Source organism: Esox lucius, chromosome 8 (assembly GCF_011004845.1).
Source record: "Esox lucius isolate fEsoLuc1 chromosome 8, fEsoLuc1.pri, whole genome shotgun sequence".
Lineage (NCBI taxonomy): Eukaryota > Metazoa > Chordata > Actinopteri > Esociformes > Esocidae > Esox > Esox lucius.
Genome location: NC_047576.1, coordinates 34,430,595 through 34,449,200, shown reverse-complemented (window position 1 = coordinate 34,449,200; position 18,606 = coordinate 34,430,595). Strand labels below are relative to the sequence as shown.

General features: G+C 38.5%; 1 protein-coding gene across 4 annotated transcripts in view; it reads left to right on the top strand.

The window, feature by feature from the left end:
- LOC105030535 (serine/threonine-protein kinase N2) overlaps positions 1 to 18,606 on the top strand; it is a 69,665-nt gene that overhangs the window by 21,285 nt on the left and 29,774 nt on the right. For all 4 annotated transcript variants that reach the window (XM_010904437.4, XM_013131734.3, XM_034293740.1 and 1 more), the window contains 4 exons: positions 13,555 to 13,843; positions 15,287 to 15,441; positions 16,701 to 16,824; positions 16,984 to 17,141. In XM_010904437.4, the coding sequence (XP_010902739.2) occupies positions 13,555 to 13,843; positions 15,287 to 15,441; positions 16,701 to 16,824; positions 16,984 to 17,141 (726 nt within the window). The remainder of the gene's footprint in view (positions 1 to 13,554; positions 13,844 to 15,286; positions 15,442 to 16,700; positions 16,825 to 16,983; positions 17,142 to 18,606) is intronic.

Below are 18,606 nucleotides of genomic sequence, written 5' to 3'. Positions count from 1 at the left end.
TGCTCAGTTCGGAAAGGTTGTGAAGAGTTCATTCTGCTGACTAATTTTAAATTAAAAAAACATTTGTTGGATCATAGTGTTTCTGTTTTATTGCAGTTTATATGTAGGCTATTACAGTACATGGTTATTTAAAGCATATGTCCAGGAGATGCTCTTTATGGCTTGAATTCTGGAATTTTATCGGCCGCATGAGGTCGTTGGCCACAACCCCTTGCCCAGTAATAGAGGTGCCCCTAGACCCTATTTTGGATGTTTTTTGAGTCACAAAGCGCAACCCATTTCTCTTTACATGGTGCACTGTTGATGTAAGGCTCTGGTTAATTAAACAAACATTATGTAGTACTAATATATGGGAAAGCCAATAGGGTAGCTAGGCCATTGCCAGGACCCATGTCTAAGCACAGATCAGACAGAGATTAGGTACTTTTTTCTTTAGTCCCATTACATCACAGAGCCATAAGTGATGGAACTGATGTACTGTAGGCTAATACTGCACAATGTCTGGATGGTTCAGCAACTTCAGGAACTATGGTCTTGCAAAATGTAGAAATTAAAATCTATTGAAACTCCATTCTACCAGCATCATAAATGTCTTTGATTAGTCTAGAAGCAGTATCGGATAATGGCTGCAATGTTCAACGTAAAAATAATCCCCATTGACCCCTCAGTGTTTTACTGGCCCTGAAAGAAAGAGAATAAAAAAAGTTTTTCATAAACTGTATTTATTAATTGTATATACATAAAGCTTTGCATCATATCAACAAGGATTTATAGTGGGAGAACTTAGTGGAGAAGGAGTACTGACCCTACTCCCCCAGCACAATAATATAGCAGCGTAAGACCTTGGGACTGAGACAGGGGGGTCCGGCGACACTTTGGCCCTATCTGGGGGAGGCCCCGGACAGGGCCCAACAGGCAGGAAATCAATCCACCCACATTGCCAAGCATCAACCAAAGGGACACCCACCAACCACAACCACCATGAATGAGGGCGATGTATTGCCAACAGAATACAGCCCAATTGCACAAGTGCGCAACAGAGAGACAACAACAAGCCAGTGACTCCACCCCTGAGAGGCATTGGAGGGGCGGGATCCCAATGACGATGAGAGCCCACCTGACAAGACAGCAAGGGTGGACCGTATCAAGCCTTTCTGGTCACCTTCACGCCCCTGGGCCAGGCTACACCTAATCAGAGACCAATGCTGTAGAGATTAGTCTTTAGTAGACACTTGAAAGTTTGCATTTCTAACCTTAATTGGCAAATCATTCCACAGTAGTGGAGCTCTATGAGAAAAGGCCCTGCCTCCGGCTGTTTGTTTAGAGATTCTAGGTACAATTAAAAGGCCTGCATCTTGCAATTTTTAAGTAATTAATTAGCATTTTAGTGCATTACATAAGTATTTGATACATCAGAAAAGCAGAATTTAATAATTTAATCTAATTTGTTTGCAATTAGAGATCATATGTTTCCTGTAGTTCTTGACCAGGTTTGCAAAAACTGCAGCAGGGATTTTGGCCCACTCCTCCTTACAGACCTTCTCTAGATCCTTCAGGTTTTGGGGCTGTCGCTGGGCAATACGGACTTTCAGCTCCCTCCAAATATGTTTTTATTGGGTTCAGGTCTGGAGACTCCAGGACCTTGAGATGCTTCTTACTGAGCCACTACTTAGTTGCCCTGGCTGTGTGTTTTGGGTCATTGTCATGCTGGAAGACCCAGCCACGACCCATCTTCAATGCTCTTACTGAGGGAAGGAGGTTGTTGGCCAAGATCTCGCGATACATGGCCCCATCCATCCTCCCCTCAGTACGGTGCAGTTGTCCTGTCCCCTTTACAGAAAAGCATCCCCAAAGAATGATGTTTCCACCTCCATGCTTCACGGTTAGGATGGTGTTCTTGGGGTTGTACTCAACCTTCTTCCTCCAAACATGGCGATTGGAGTTTAGACCAAAAAGCTCTATTTTTGTCTCATCAGACCGCTTGACCTTCTCCCATTCCTCCTCTGGATCATCCAGATGGTCATTGGCAAACTTCAGACGGGCGTGGACATGCGCTGGCTTGAGCGAGGGGACCTTGCGTGCGCTGCAGGATTTTAATCCATGACGGCGTAGTGTATTACTAATGGTTTTCTTTGAGACTGTGGTCCCAGCTCTCTTCAGGTCATTGACCAGGTCCTGCTGTGTAGTTGTGGGCTGATCCCTCACCTTCCTCATGATCATTGATGCCCCACGAGGTGAGATGTTGCATGGAGTGAGATTGACCGTCATCTTGAACCTTTGCCATTTTTTAATAATTGCGCCAACTGTTGTTGCCTTCTCACCAAGCTGCTTGCCTTTTGTCCTGTAGCCCATCCCAGCCTTGTGCAGGTCTACAATTGTATCCCTGATGTCCTTACACAGCTCTCTGGTCTTGGCCATTGTGGAGAGGTTGGAGTCTGTTTGATTGTGTGGACAGGTGTCTTTTATACAGGTAACAAGTTCAAACAGGTGCAGTTAATACAGGTAATGAGTGGAGAACAGGAGGGCTTCTAAAAAGAAAAACTAACAGGTCTGTGAGAGATGGAATTCTTACTGCTTGGTAGGTGATCAAATACTTGTCATGTAATACAATGCAAATGAATTATTTAAAAATCATACAATGTGATTTTCTGGATTTCTGTTTTAGATTCCGACTCTCACAGTTGAAGTGTACCTATGATAAAAATTACAGACCTCTACATGCTTTGTAAGTAGGAAAACCTGCAAAATAGGCAGTGTATCAAATACTTGTTCTCCCCACTGTATGTACCAAGTAAAATTATTACACCATTATCCTTGTAGGAGATGTGCGCATCAGTGTGCAAAACCATGCCCCCTCACATGTTCGTATGTCAATAGCATACATGTTTTTTTACATACTGGCCTGGCTGATATAACTTTTGATGTCCTTGGTCCCTAGATACCAAATATCAAAATAAGTTAAGATCGGACATTTGTTTTCAGATCGGACATTTGGTTTTCAGTTTTTCAGAAATTCCCAAATGGCGGAATGTCCATCATGGCGGACTTTGAGTCCCAATTACAAAAATTTTCATCATGGGGAGATGCACCTAAGTACCAATTTTCAAGACTAGGTCTCACTACCATAATAATTTGGGCACTTTTCAGCCATTTTTTGCCACTAACACCCTTTTTTGTTGGAAGATTAATAATATCTAGAGAAGTACATTTCCTGAAGATAATGTGGTGTGCTTACTAGCTGTTTAAAAATAATTTATGGTTCAAATCAGTGTCTTCCTATTGAAAGGTTTGGAGTCTGTATTTTTTAGGGTTCAAGAGAATCTGTTGTTGAGAGTAATTAGCATACCTGAGAGAAAGTTTATAAGTGTTACCAATGACAGGTCTTGTGTTTGTAGCTTAAACGGTTCAAAATATACAGCCTAATAGTTAGTTTACACTATTGACGCTATCTGGCATACATTAAATCAATCGTTTCATTATATCAACTGGGGATAGCCTAAACATGTAAAATATACTTGGTTGTGTGTCTGTAGCATGAACTGTTTAAAAGATACAGCCTAGTAGTTAATCAATGCTCATTTTGCTAATTAACATACATAAAATTGTAATTTGCAGTGGGGATAGCTTAAATGTATGAAATTAAGTTGGTTCCGTGTCTGTACAAACAATTCAAGAGTCATTCTTAGTTATATCCTAACGGAGTAAATTAGCAATTACACAGTCAATTGTATATAAACTTGTAGTAGAATTCTTTAGGATAGCCTCAAATCATTAAAGTTGTTTTCAAAGGTTGATTAGCCATAAAGCATGAACATTTTGAATTGAAACCTCTGCATTACTTTGGCTCTAGTTGAAACACATACATTTATGCATGTTTTTAATGTTTATAATTACAATAGTATCAAAAATCTGAATATAAATAACTCAAGTTGGGCCAGTGTGAGCATTTTGAATGTTTATAATTAAAGGTAAACACAGTATCAAAAATATTAATACAAGCAAATCAAGATGGGCCAGGTTGAACATATTGGCGTTGGTTTGGACTAGGGCAGTCATGATATCAGATTTTCACTACACGATTATCATGGCCAAAATAATGCACGGTAATGATATTATTGCGGTATCTATAGAAAATTTCAAGGAAAAAAACGCTATGTGTCAAATTCATCTTCAAATTTAATGTTTGTTTTTTTCTTTTTTTGCAAATGAATTACACTCAAAATATGAGTGTAATTCACATTAGTGAATAGGCTACAAAAAGGCATTGATTCAAACACTAGTGTATAGGTCCAGACTCGTTGTTTAAGCAAATGCATAGTTTGTCCATGAATAAGCTATGGAAATGCTGAGGAGTTTTTGGTGAAATACAATCTCGTTCTTTCCCTGTAAATAGGAAAAAACTGCACAACTTTGCATATCTCTCCCAGGGGTTTTAGTGGGGCTAACGAGTTCAATACCAATGCAGAAGTCCAGTCTCCTTGTTTAAGCACATGCATCGTTTGTCTATATGTGACATAAATAAGGTATCACAAAACTGAGAGGAGATTTTGGAAAAATACAACCTTTTTTCCATGTGAATGGGCAACTGAAACTGCAAAATGGGGCTAATGAGTTGAAGATGTAGGAAGAGATGCGTTGAGAATTTGTTTTTGTTTTTTTTACAACCTCCCCTACACTCACCCTGAGCACTGGAGCCCCACAGGGCTGCATACTCAGTCCCGTCCTGTACTCCTTGTTCCAACGTCATCCTCAAATTAGCGCACAACATTACCATCCTGGGTCTCATCTCCAACAACAATGAGACCCTTTACATAGAGGAGGTTAGGAACCTGGCTACATGGTGCCATGACAACAACAAATCTCAAACGTCTGTAAGACTAAAGAGATGATTGTGGACATCAGGAAGCGGCAGAGGGGAGGACATGCCCCCATACACATTGAAGGTGCAGATGTGGAGAGAGTCTCCACATTAACGTTTTTCTGTGTTCATCAATGATGACCTCTCCTGGTCCAGACAAGCGATCTCGGCAATCAAAACTTCCCAAAAATTACTACACTTCCTGAGGAGACTCAATAAATGTGGCTTGCCTGCAAAAACTCTGACCAACTTATACAGGTGCACCATTAAAAGCATCCTCTCAGGCTGCATTACTGCGGGTATGGCAGCTGCTCTGGTGCAGACCGCAAGTCCCTCCAGAGAGTTGTGAAGTCTGCGGAGCGCATCATCGGCTGCCATCTCCCTGCCATTGTGCCAGGGATCTACCATCTACCATACACAATGCCTGAGGAAAGAACGGAACATCATCAAAGATCAAAGCCACCCAGGCTATGGTCTGTTCACACTGCTGCCATCTGGTAGACGCAGGGTTGGGTAGGTTACTTTTTAAATGTACAAGTTACCTGTCCACATTTGTAATCAGTAATGTAACTTTTTGATTACTCAAACTCCGTAACGTTATCTGACTACTTTGAATTACTTTTAGATTACCTTCATATTAAGAGGTATTTGTAAAAGAAATAGGAATACCCTATAACCAATTGAACACCTTTTGCAGGATCAAAGTTTACATAGCTGGCCAAAATGGAATTAGCGTTTTACCTTATGGGTTGTGTACAGTGCCTTTGGAAATGGTTTCTAAACCATTGCTTCTACTAATATGATTGGGCTACATCTTTACATTACACGCTAAAGGTCTGTCAGATTCTTAGTCATTCCAATTAATCCAATAACCCTCGATCTTCCAGAATCTGACTTTTTATCTGAACATAACCCAAAATCTAATGATGCCTATGAAGCCTATACTGTTGTTTTATTCATGATTTTAATTGTTTCAAAACATTGTTGAAAAATAAATGGCAATTACTCAGAGTATTGACTTAGTTGTATATAAAAATTATGATATCCATTATGCATTAACTAAATCTGCAGTAGTCTGATGTTTGGCTCCCCAACCAACAACATTGTCAAAATGTTGCAGAAACCCCAGGCTCATGAATGCATGTTTGCAGTCGTGAACACCTGCATAGAAATAAGATGTACCCATGTGAATGTAACCTGCATTTATTAGGGCCACCAGTGATGGATTTTCAAAATTATAAACCTGCACTCCTAGCTTAAAGTAAATGATGTCAGCAGCCAATGATAACCAATGAACACAATTTTCTCCTCAAATGTGGTACATTCCATATAATGTTTTATCTTGAAAGCAGCGCCATGTTACATCTAACAAATAGTTGCCTGATCTATTAAACAATTCCTGTCTAAGTTCTTCGGTGCAACTCGTCCTGGCTGTGTTGTTCGGTGCATTTGACAAATAAACCTTGAAACTTGAAAAATATATAACACCAGGTAGGCCCAGGCTAATATTATCTTAGATATACTCTGTTTTTACCAGCCATCCAACCAACCAAAACCGGTGAAAATTCAACTATCGCTTCATCCATCACTAATATGGTTATGCGAGCGAACCACCTTTGCGAGAATGATCACACAACAATTTTCATTTTGGTTTAAATAACAATGTTTTTAAAACATTAAATAATAAACTCGAACATGCAACGTGTCATAATTATTTTGCGCTCCTATTCTTTTTCAATTGAAGTCATCCAAAAGTAACTATACATTGTTTCAAAGGTATCTGTAATCTGATTACAATATTTTTGTTGTTAACATAACGCATTGCAGTTACTGTTTATTTTTTTTATCCGTTACATGTAGCGGATTACTTGTAATCCGTTACTCCCCAACTCTGGGTAGACGCTACCGCAGCATCGGAGCACGCACTTCCAGACTCAGTTTTTTTTCCCTCAGGCCATAAGTGTCCTCAATCAGTAACATTGATCCATGATCATAATGGTAACACACAAACATTCCAGATGTTCTGATGCCCTTTCAGGTAATTTAATGGACATTAGAATACTAGTTTACATTTTCTTTTTCAATGTGTATTACTGCCATACTCGCAATTTCTACAATATTCAATACCACAACTAATATTGCTGATAATCTACAGTACTCTTTTTAAACTGCTATGTATATGATCACATTATCATCTTGCTATAGTTAAAGCTATGTGTAATTTTTTTTCTTAATTCTCACTACGTAGTTGTAGTGTGCAAGGGTGTAGGAGTGACTCTGATATTGGGGTGGACACATTTGACTACAGTGTGAATGTTAATTTATTCACTAAAATGTCTATTTAATATATAGTTCTATGTGTTTTTCCACTTCTAGAATTCTCTTCTAGCTTCAATTGTGTCCATGACTACATTAGATATAGACATGCTCTGGTTAAAAAAAGGCATAGGCATTCTTGACCAATGAAGTGCGAAAAGGTCCAGTGTAACCAACACAGTTTCGCTCGGTGGTAGACTAGTTAAAAATGCTTGGGGGCAATAATTGTTTCCACAGCGCTGGCTTGCAATACTCTCTATGTCTGGAAAGGTTGTAGATGTTTACCCCAAACAATGCTGCCTTTCTGTACCGATTCCTTGCCGGTGTTAATAGGACTCAAACATTCAGTGTGAAAATTACAGTTTGACTTTAAGAAAGTAGCAATTTCTGAACATGCTGTAGTCCTAACTCCTAACAGTAATACTGTGTGATAAAAAATGTTTTGCATGGTGGGACTTTTCAGCTGGACAGGCATTTCAGATTGATGATAATGTAAACAGAGGGATTTTTTTCAGGCATGTTAGTCCAGCTTTAAGTTTTCCAATCTGTTTCTATTGACCACCTTTAATTAATACTTCTCACTTTCCTGTTGGTTTGCGGCCTCTCTCTCCTTCACTCTGCCAGCCTTTCTGATCTCTGTTATTGAAACGACAGCCTCTCTTCTGCATAAAGTAAACACATACAGTACAATCCTAAATTCAGCTGCTGTCCTTTTATCTGAAATCCTATTCAATGACTCTGATTTACATGATGGCGTGGCACTGATCAGTGATTTACCTGTTGGTTTGCGGCCTCTCACTCCTTGCCTGTTTGTTCATGTCTATCACTTTCCTGCCATGATCATACATAGCATTAACCAAATTCTTAATATTGAACACACTAGCTACAACTAGAAAAACATTGCCAGCTGTGGTTTGGAGATTATTTCCAAAAACCTTAGCTAATTACACTTCATTCTTGATTGGTGGTGGCTCGTCCATTACTTAGCTAACTACTTGCAGACCCTATAGACCCTGAAGACTAAGACAGAGATTGTGCAAATTATTTTAGCAGGCGTTCTTACTTTCAAATCATTCACTATCACTCTCACACAGCCATAGGAACTACAGTGCACTCACGATGTTCCGTACACTCATTGTATTCCGTACAGTTAACCTTGTGTAGGTCAATACAAATAAAATGTTTACTATTACATATAATTTTTATACTACATACATTATAATATGATTGAAATACCCAAATTAAGTAGATTTTCTACTCTTTCCAACTAAAGATTTAAATAACTGAGGTACACCGGTTTCTTTAAAAAATGGCAGAGGGGAAGGAAAGTCTAGGTGCAATGTCGGAAGGGGGAGACGTTGCGTTGGAAAACCTCTTTTTTTCACCAGTTTTAATGATGAACTATTAGATATGAATAAAATGCTTTCCACCCCTTTGTTTACGATTTCGACTCCGCCTCCAGACACCTTTTGACAGGGGTCCCACCAAAAAAATACCATCAAATGAGCTTCAGCTCATTCAAAATGCAGCTGCTAAAGTTCTTACAGAGACCAAAAAGTCAGACCACATCACCCCGATTGTCAAGTCACTACACTGGGTTCCTGCCAGCCACAGAAATTAATACAAAGAAGCTGCTTGGGGTTAAACTTGGTGAGGGCTAACCTGGGTGAATCAACCCATGCTGCGCATCTCTAGACTCTTACAGGTAGACAAACCTTCAAAAACGTTTTAATCAGGACTCAAAACCACACTGCAATGGATGCTTTTAGTTATTTCAGTCCTTTGAAAATGTTTTAACTTATTTTAAATCACATTTTTAACCACACCACTATTTATTTATATATTGTTCTTATAAATCAATTGCCTTTTCTTATAAACAGTATATTATTGTATCAATTGGCTTTCTTTCATAAACTGTCTTTTAATCTAAAGCTGTAAAGCATCTTGGATTGCCACTGTGTGTGAAAAATCTGCTATAAACAAAGTTTTGGAATTGCCTTGGAAGAGGGAGAATAAGTTGTACTGTCTATCACTGGCCACTAGTTGAAAGGCAATACTGAGTGTGACTAAAATGTTATTTTTATGCAAAGCATTGTCTTTAGAGTTTCTCTCATTTTGGGTTTACTGTTGAGTTGCCTTTTAACCTTTTTTCTAATAACCATGTGCTTGTGGGCAATGACCGCACTCGCTAGCCTAGCAGATAATATTGGACTTCACTCTGTTTAACGTCATAGGAATGTATTTACAGGAATAGTTATTTTACAAATGTCCATGTTTTTGGTAGTTTTGAAGAAATTAGCAATAGCTATCAGGCCTTTTAGAAAGTAGGCCTTTTAGGCCTACATACATTTACAATGTGATCATCAGGGCTGCCAACTCTCATGCATTGACTGTGAGACTCACAGAATTTAAACTTTTCACTTGCTTTCACACCACGTACATTTTCTCACCCAGTGAGATGTGTAAGTACAGCCCTGTTTCCAAAATAGTTGGGACACCGTGCAAAATATAAATAAAACACAATGCAATGATTTACAAATAATTTAAACCATATATTAAATAGACAATAGTGCAAAGATAACATATCAAATGTTCAAACTGAGGCATTTTATTTATTGTTGAAAATACACTGCCCCAAAAAATTAAGGGAACCCCTAAATAGCACATCGGGTCTTGATGAACGAAATATATAAACAATCAAAATCTTTACTGAACAATGTGTAATTTGTTGACAACAAAATGACATAAAGGTCAATGGAAACCAGAATCAACAACCAATTGAGGGTTGGATTCAGAATTCAAATTTAACCGTTGAAATCACGGGCTGCTCGTTATGTGACTCAGTAGTGTGTATGGCCCCCACATGCCTGTATGCACTCCTGGCAACATCTGGGCATTCTCCTGATTAGGGTTGCACGATATTGAAAAATGTGATATTGCGATATTGGTCATGAATATTGCGATATAATAAGTTATGGGAACACCCATCAAAATAGATTCATAACATGTGAAAACAGGTTTTCTTACAACACAAGGGTTTATTTCAACTGACAGTCATGTTGGACTGGTATAACATGAATAAATTAAATAATGACCATGTCTACAGAACAGGACATGTTGTACTGGTGGCAAAGCAGACCTGCCAACCCTATCCAACTTTTCATAGTACCAGACACGCGTGGCAAATTGGGGTTCAGAACTTCCATTTGCACTTGCATTTGCCTTCATTGCACATCTATACATTCCATTTGTACATACATTATACTTGTAAATTTTCTTCCCCCTTCTAGTTGCACTTCTGGTTAGATGCTAATTGCATTTTGTTGTACTGTACTTGTACGTACAATGACAAAGTTTAAAATAATCTAAAGTTTTTCTTAGGATATGCCCAAGTTTAGTCTCTACAGTAGAGGAAAGCTTGTCAACTCTCAAACAGAGCCAATCACAGGTATTGGCTTTTTAGACAAAATAATTAATCAACAATAAAAGCGAAATCATTTTGAAAACATTAAAATAAATGATCACAAGACTGCAAAGTAGCTACACAAAGCTTTGTAGGCTACCGCAAAGTGAATCTGAACACTGTTCGCTAGAAGAGTCCGGTGTTTCAGCCTAGGCCTATTGTATTTCTTGGCAGCGCATACATTATTAATATATAAATCTCAAATCATTTTAGAAGCATTGTCTATATAGCTAATAACGTTCACTCATTCATTATTTATTGCGCAGTCTTCTAAACTCCTATGTAATGCCAAGACGTTTATATTTATTTTGGATTATACTTTTGTAATGCTATTTGTGACATGGATCAAAATTACAGTTAGTCGATCACGTAACTTTTTGGCCACTAACGATTCCTGTTCCATCTCCATTGTTTTATTGTCTCCCTGAGCCACACTCATCTTCTTACTTTTCTGTCCGTTCTTTCGCTCATCTGACACTCTCAATCTCTCTCTTCACTCACACGCTGTCGAGATGTGCGCACACATCTCGTGGTATGCTCCTACAGGGTATGTTTATGTAGTGAACCCGTGCGCTCACACATGCAACATGATCATTATATAGCGGCTTCACGCGGGCTCTAAATCAAACACAACTAAGCCACACAACCAACAGATGCATCGCTCCACAAAATAAATTGAATATCGCATACTTTCTGCAACATTTTCTATTTTGATATTGCACAATGTGATATTGCGATAACTGCATTGAGTCAATTTATCGTGCACCCCTACTCGTGATGAGGAAGCGGGTGGTGTCCTGGGGGATCTCCTGCCAGACCTGGATCAGCGCATCACTGAGCTCCTGGACAGTCGGGTGCGCTACTTGGCGGAGTCAGATGCACCAATACGCAACGTCCCAGAGGTTATGAATTGGATTCAGTACACTGTCAAACCATATTCTGCATGTTTTACAATAGCATGGCTCTGTAGTAAGAGTCTGGGTGCTGAACTGGCTTGCTTGCAGTCCAGAAGTATGGCAGTCACCCATTGAAACACATTATGAAATGGAAAAACAACAAAGGAGAACCCAAACTGTTGCATTGCTGCAACTCTATATCAAGCAAGATATAGCATTTGGTCTCCTTTGTTTCCAAACTCTTATGGAATACTGTTTAAAGAAGAGGTTATGCAACACAGTGGTTAACATGACCCTGTCCCACCTTTTTTTAATCATGTTGCTGGCATTAATTTCAAAATGGCCATGTTTTTTCCCAAAAACAATGACATTTCTCAGTTTCAACACTTGGTATGTTGTCTTCATACTATTTTCAATTAAATACAAGGATAAATGATTTTCACATCATTGCATTCGTTTTAGTTTGCATTTTCCACATCGTCCCAACTTATTTGGAAACAGTGTTGCATTTAATAGTCTAAATTTTAATCCAAAGTGTGGTTAACCACTGCAGTGTGGTAAATGTTTTGCCTAAATATACCGTAATTTGGCATTGAGGGAATAAAGAACTTGAAAGAATTTACTGTTCCATATTGGTCTTTTGTTCAGCAACCATTTTTGCAACGCTTTTTTTGTATAGTCAAAATTGGCATACTCCTTAACAGCAGAGCTTTGTGTGTGTGTGTGCATGCATGTGTCCTTACATTTGGGTGTGTGTATACCAATACTTTGTGTCAGTTTAACCCTGAGTTTCGTGCAGTTGAACCATCAAGTGCAGTTTCTGTTAAGCTATGGAATTCAGTGACACTTGATGTAGTTTTGGCCAATTTAGTAGATTAGTGTCTATTCAAATAAATTTTTAGTCTGTATGATTCATGCTCGAATGCATTAAATTAATATTGTTATGATATAATGATTTTCATGAGTGAAGACATCCAATTTGGTTGGTTTTTACATAATTCACCATATTGTTACATTTTCATTAAAAAAAAGTCAGACTCCCACATTTTGTAATAATCACCACATTATATAATATTTTTTTTCCCCAAAATGCTTGGCAATTACATATTGCGTTCAAGGTAGTTATTACAAAATGCAACAAGTTATTACAAAATTTGTGTTATTACTTAATGAAGTGAAGATTTATAACATTTTGTCAAGTTATTACAGAATGCAGTGTTATTACATAGTGTTGTTACGTACCTTTAGTACCTTTTCTGATCCCACCTAGATATCCCAGTAATAGAAAATGGGAGATGCTTGGGACCTCTATCCAAATAGCAATGCAAGTCTGTGATGACATTTTTTTGGGATTATTTTACTGAAATAACAGATTCAAGAGAATTGCAAAATTAGGCGAACCTCCCCTTTTAATACAGGTGAAACTGGTGTTAATAAAAACTAAACCAATTGGCACTTGAAAGACAAATTATCGATAACAAATCTTTTGGGTCATATAAATAATGGCAGCTGCAATATATCCATCATTCTTTAATAAATATATTATTTTGAAGTTATATGTAAATTCATCAAATAGCTGCAGTAAAATGAAAGTTAGCTCTTGAGGTTAACATAAGCCTTTCAAAGATCAGACTGCTCACATCAAATATTAATGCTCTTTCTTAGTAATGGTTGCATCTCAACCCATTAGACACAGTATAAAACCAACTTGGCGCAATAAAGGTAAATATTTGTACCCCATGTAATGAAAACCTACTTATTAAAAATGTTAATTGCAAAAGGCCTCATCTTTGAGCTGGGTAAAAGTAGCAGTAAGTAGTAGTAAAATGTAAGACAGGTAAAACTAGTATTGAGTGTTTTCAGACAAATGAGTGGTATTGTTTGAAGTGTCTCTGTGTGGTTCAGTTCCAAATGGCACCCTTTCAGTATACTTCTATTGACCAGGGCGCATAGGAAACAGGTGGCAAATTATGTACTGTTTTTGTTTTTGAGTATTTTCTTTTTTATGTTTCTTATCCCAGGGAGACAACCGGGACCACATAGGGGGTCTGGGTGAAAATCTGGACCTGTCCGACACAATGGTGCAGCAGAGGTTAGAGGAGGTTAAAGACCACATCAAGAGGGAGATCAGGAAGGAGCTAAAAATCAAGGAAGGGGCTGAGAACCTGAAGAAGGTCTCCACAGACAAAAAGAGCCTGGCCTATGTTGACAACATGCTGAAGAAGAGCAACAAAAAGCTGGAAGAGCTGCACCAGGAGCTTCAGGAGCTCAATGCTCACATTGTGGTGAAGGACCCAGAGGAACTACTTGGTATGTAGATTTAACTTTATATATTTTACCAGGTTAGTGTCATTTAAATTAAAATTGTATTTTTCAAAGGGGACCTGACCAAAAACAGCAGCACAAAAATTGTAGATCTGATTTGCAAAGTAAAATACAAAGCACTACCGTTTTAAAAACAACACACCGAGCGTTAAGATTGTATGGGGAAATGTGGTACAGCTAGTGCTCAAAACATTTACAGCCCTGAGCTTCATTTTCCTAAATTTAACTTATTTAAAGTTACAAGCTTCTGTGATTTTAGGACATTTTGACGCTTGTTCCAAGCCAAAGGGGCAGAGAACAGGAAAGATGTTTTCCCTAACTTTGTACCAGCTTTGTGCAGTCAACAAAACACAATTAACTAAGCATTTGCCATCATTTTAATTTGACTGCTGGACTATGTATTTACATAAGTAGTAAGGGAGCAGTCTTAACATGGCTACAGTGGGGAGAAAAGGTATTTGATAATCTGCTGATATTGCAGGTTTTCCCACTTACAAAGCATGTAGATGTCTGTAATTCTTATCATAGGTACTCTTCAACTGTGAGTGATGGAATCTGAAACAAAAATCCAGAAAATCACATTGTATAATTTTTAAGTTATTCATCTGCATTTGATTGCATGACATAAGTATTTGATACATCAGAAAAGCAGAACTTAATATTTGGTACAGAAACCTTTGTTTGCAATTACAGAGATCATACGTTTCCTGTAGTTCTTGACCAGGTTTGCACACACTGCAGCAGGGATTTTGGCCCACTCCTCCATACAGACCTTCTCCAGATCCTTCAGGTTTCGGGGCTGTACAAATATAGAAAATTATTATAGAAATTATTTAATCTCAGCTGTGCTAAAGATGGCCAATCCACTCCCCTACAGAGGGTATAGTGATGTGTGAGGGTGTTAGTTATTGACGAGCCTCAGCGCCCCTTGTAGTGTCCTTCATGTTTAAAGATTTAATTGAGGCGTACATACAAAATATAATAAGTTAGTCTCTTTCGTGGCAAAGAAAAATCATATCTTGTTAATGGGACTTTAGAAGACTAGGTTTGTAGAACTGCTAGTTAGTGAAAAACATGAATGGTATTGTATTGAGCTGCATTTATACAGGCAGTGTAATTTCAGTAATTTTTTTCAATTTACATCTTGACCAATCCTCTCAGATTCTCTCAAATCATATTTTTCTGTGCTCATCTGGTTGGTCAAAATACCTGTTAGTGGATAAAAAAACTGTTGATCGCCAAGCTATTCAACTTTTTATCACACTGCTTGCTTAACCAGGAAGTATGGGAGATTCAGTCTCAGTGAAACCTGTTTTCTCTGTGTATTATTGTTCAAACATTGACGATATTTTGTGTTGGCTGACATGATACTATGCTTATGTTTGAATAAAGTCTAATCACCCAACTTGTTCTTTCGTTTCACTGTAGTTTCTGACTGCCCCCTGACTCCAGACCAGCTCAGCAGTGAGTCCAGAGTGTGCAGTAGCAGACTGGAGGCTCTTAAGAAACAGAATGACATTGAGCTCAAATGCAAACAAGGAGCTGAGAACATGATCCAGATGTACTCTAATGGGTCCTCCAAGGTAGTGTGTTTCCTGGGTACCCTTGAAAGTTTTTACCTTTTTACCTGAATAGATTTTGATTGGCTGAAAGATAACCGCATGCAAGTGAAACAATTACATTCACTGCCATAAAAGTTTAAACAATTTGGCGGAACTAGATGAGACTAGAACATACATTTTCCATCAAAGGATATGCCTCCCCAGACCATCACTGACCCACCGCTAAACCAGTCATGCTGGGTGATGTTACAGGTAGCATAACGTTCACCACAGCATCTCCAGACTCTTTCACGTCTTTCATGTGCTCAGTGTGAACCTGCTCTCATCTGTGAAGAGAACAGGGCACCACCTGCCAATTCTGGTTTTCTCTGGTGAAAGCCAATCGAGCTGCACGGTGCTGGGCTGTGAGCACAGGTTCCACTAGAGGACATCAGGCCTTCATGCCACCCTCATGTAGTCTGTTTCTTATAGTTGGATCAGAAACATTTACATCCGTAGCCTGCTGGAGGTAATTTTGTAGGGCTCTGGCAGTGTTCTTCCTGTTGCTCCTCACACAAAGGAGCAGATGCAGGTCCTGCTGCTGGGTTGATGCTCTTCTATGGCCCTGTCCAGCTCTCCTTGTTTAACGGACAATCTTTTAGTATCTTCTCCATGCTCTTGAGACTACTGGGGAGACACAGCAAACTTCTTGTGATGGTACCTATGGATGTGGATTCCTGGAGGAGCTGGACTCACTGTGCAACCTGAATGGGCTGCAGGTAGCACCTGATGCTACCAGTGGTGACAAGGACACTAGCAAAACTAGAGAAGAGTCAGGAAGGATAAGGAGAGAGCAATTGACTGTGGCCACCACATGCAAATCCATATCCTTTTTGGGGATTGTCTTGCTGTTGCCTCTCCAGTGCACTTGATGTCACTTTAATTTGCACCAAAACAGGTGACATTGATTCACAATCTCTTATGCTTCCTAACTGGAATGATTGATATCCCTGAAGTTTAATAGACTTGGTGTTATACAAATTTTTTTGAGCAGTGTATTTCATGGATTGAGTTCAGTTTGGATATACATTTCAGATTCAGTTAAGACCTACTGTAAGTCTCTCAGGCCAAGATTGTCTGCTTAATGACTTATTACTGTCAAATTAATTGTGTCCAGAAGAAATCAAAATTGGTTAATGAAAATATAACACCAATACATTGAGTACACACATTTAAAAATGCTTTCCGATGCAATTTAATTTAACATTTACATGCATATTTTCTTATTTTATTTTCAATAGGATCGTAAACTGCTAGCCACTGCCCAGCAGATGCTGCAGGACAGCAAGACCAAGATTGAGTTTATCAGGATGCAGATTCTCAAAGCCAGCCAGACCAATGACACAAACTTCGAAAATAATGATGGTATTGAGCTCATTATTGCCTTTTGAACACAATGGTTTAGTTTTTTGTCTACTTTGCCATAGATACAGTATAGGTGGATGTCTTAAGTGTATCTATTGTACTATTATGTTCCTAGATGATATGATTATAAAACGGTGATATGTCTGATTTCCAAACCAGTCTTGTTGTCCAAGCCCATCATCAACCCCCTGGATCTAAGACTAGAGGAGCTGAGACATCACTTCAGGATAGAGCATGCTGTAGCTGAGGGTGCCAAGAATGTCATGAAGCTCCTTGGTTCCTCTGGGAAGGTTACAGAGAAGGCAGCCCACTCTGAGGTGAAACATTATATACCTAGGAATTCTGGTAGCTTTCCAAATAATATACACCGATCGGCCATAACATTATGACCACTAACAGGTAAAGGGAATAACACTGATTATCTTATAATGGCACCTTTCAGTGGGTGGGATATATTAGGTAGCAAGTGAACATTCTGTCCTCAAAATTGATGTGTTAGAAGCAGGGAAAATGGGCAAGCATAAGGATCTGAGCAACTTTGACCAGGTCAAAATTGTGAGGAAAAGCGGTGAACCGGCAACAGTAATGCGCAGCATGTATAAATTCCGGGTAAAAGTTAAAATGTCCCAAACTATTTATTTGTAAACAATTGGAATTTCTTGCCTTGCATATTGAGATTTCAAATATTTTCTCATAACTGGTGTTGGCTCAAGCCGGTGTCTGATGATTTTGAATTGTAATTCTATGAATTTTATCCAGTTGATAAACACACCCACTCGCCCAAATCCTAAATGTCCAGAAAAACTACTCTGATTTAATATTGACAAATGTGCATCATAAATACTCTGCAATACGTGTATTTTGTAATGATTTGAGTGACCATTGTGCTATTGTAGTTGTTAGAAATAGCAAGATCCCGAAAACAAAAATTTACTGAGCGGGCCTTTTTTGGTGATTTGTTTCATTTTGACTGGAGAAGGATTTAACTTATTCCGAATGTTGAAACTGCTTGGAAGTACTTTCACAACGGTTTAATAAAGATTATAAATAAACATGCCCCATTTAGAGTTAGAGGGTGTAATAATCCATGGTTTTCCACCGAGTTTTCTTCTCTTATTCATGAGCGCGGTCCAAGGCAAGGAACTCAGATTCTGATGCTTACTGGCTTTTATTTATGCAGCTGCGTAATAAATGTTCTTCGCTGATCAGGAAAAATTTACAAAATGCTGAAATCCATTTTCATGCAGATGACACTGTTATTTATTGTAGTGGTTTGACCTTAGAGAAAGTAAATTCTGAAAAGCTAACTGCTTTTAATGCTGTTCCACATACCTTGTGTCAATTGAAGCGTGTATTCAATGTGGACAAAACCAGACAAATGTTGTTCTCTAAAACAGAAAAGAAACCTCAATCTTCCATGTGTTACTACATGGAATGTGATTGAGACAGTAACTTCATATAAATATCTTGGAATATTAATTGATGATGACTTGTCCTTCAACTACATATACTTCAACTTGCAAGTTAAAGTTGGGATTTTATTTTAGGAACAAGGCTTGTTTCGCTTTTAAAGCCTGAAAAAAATATTTTAGGAACCTTTATGCCTATACTGGACTATTCTATATATGAACGCCTTTGCTCAGTGTTTGAGATGTATTGACCATAGACTGTATAAATAATGGACGACGCCCTTTCGCTCTTTTCCATTGGTGAAAAATGAAGCCACCAGTGTCCTGATACGGCGCTGACATCTTGGACTTGCGTCTGCGCAGATAGCGATCT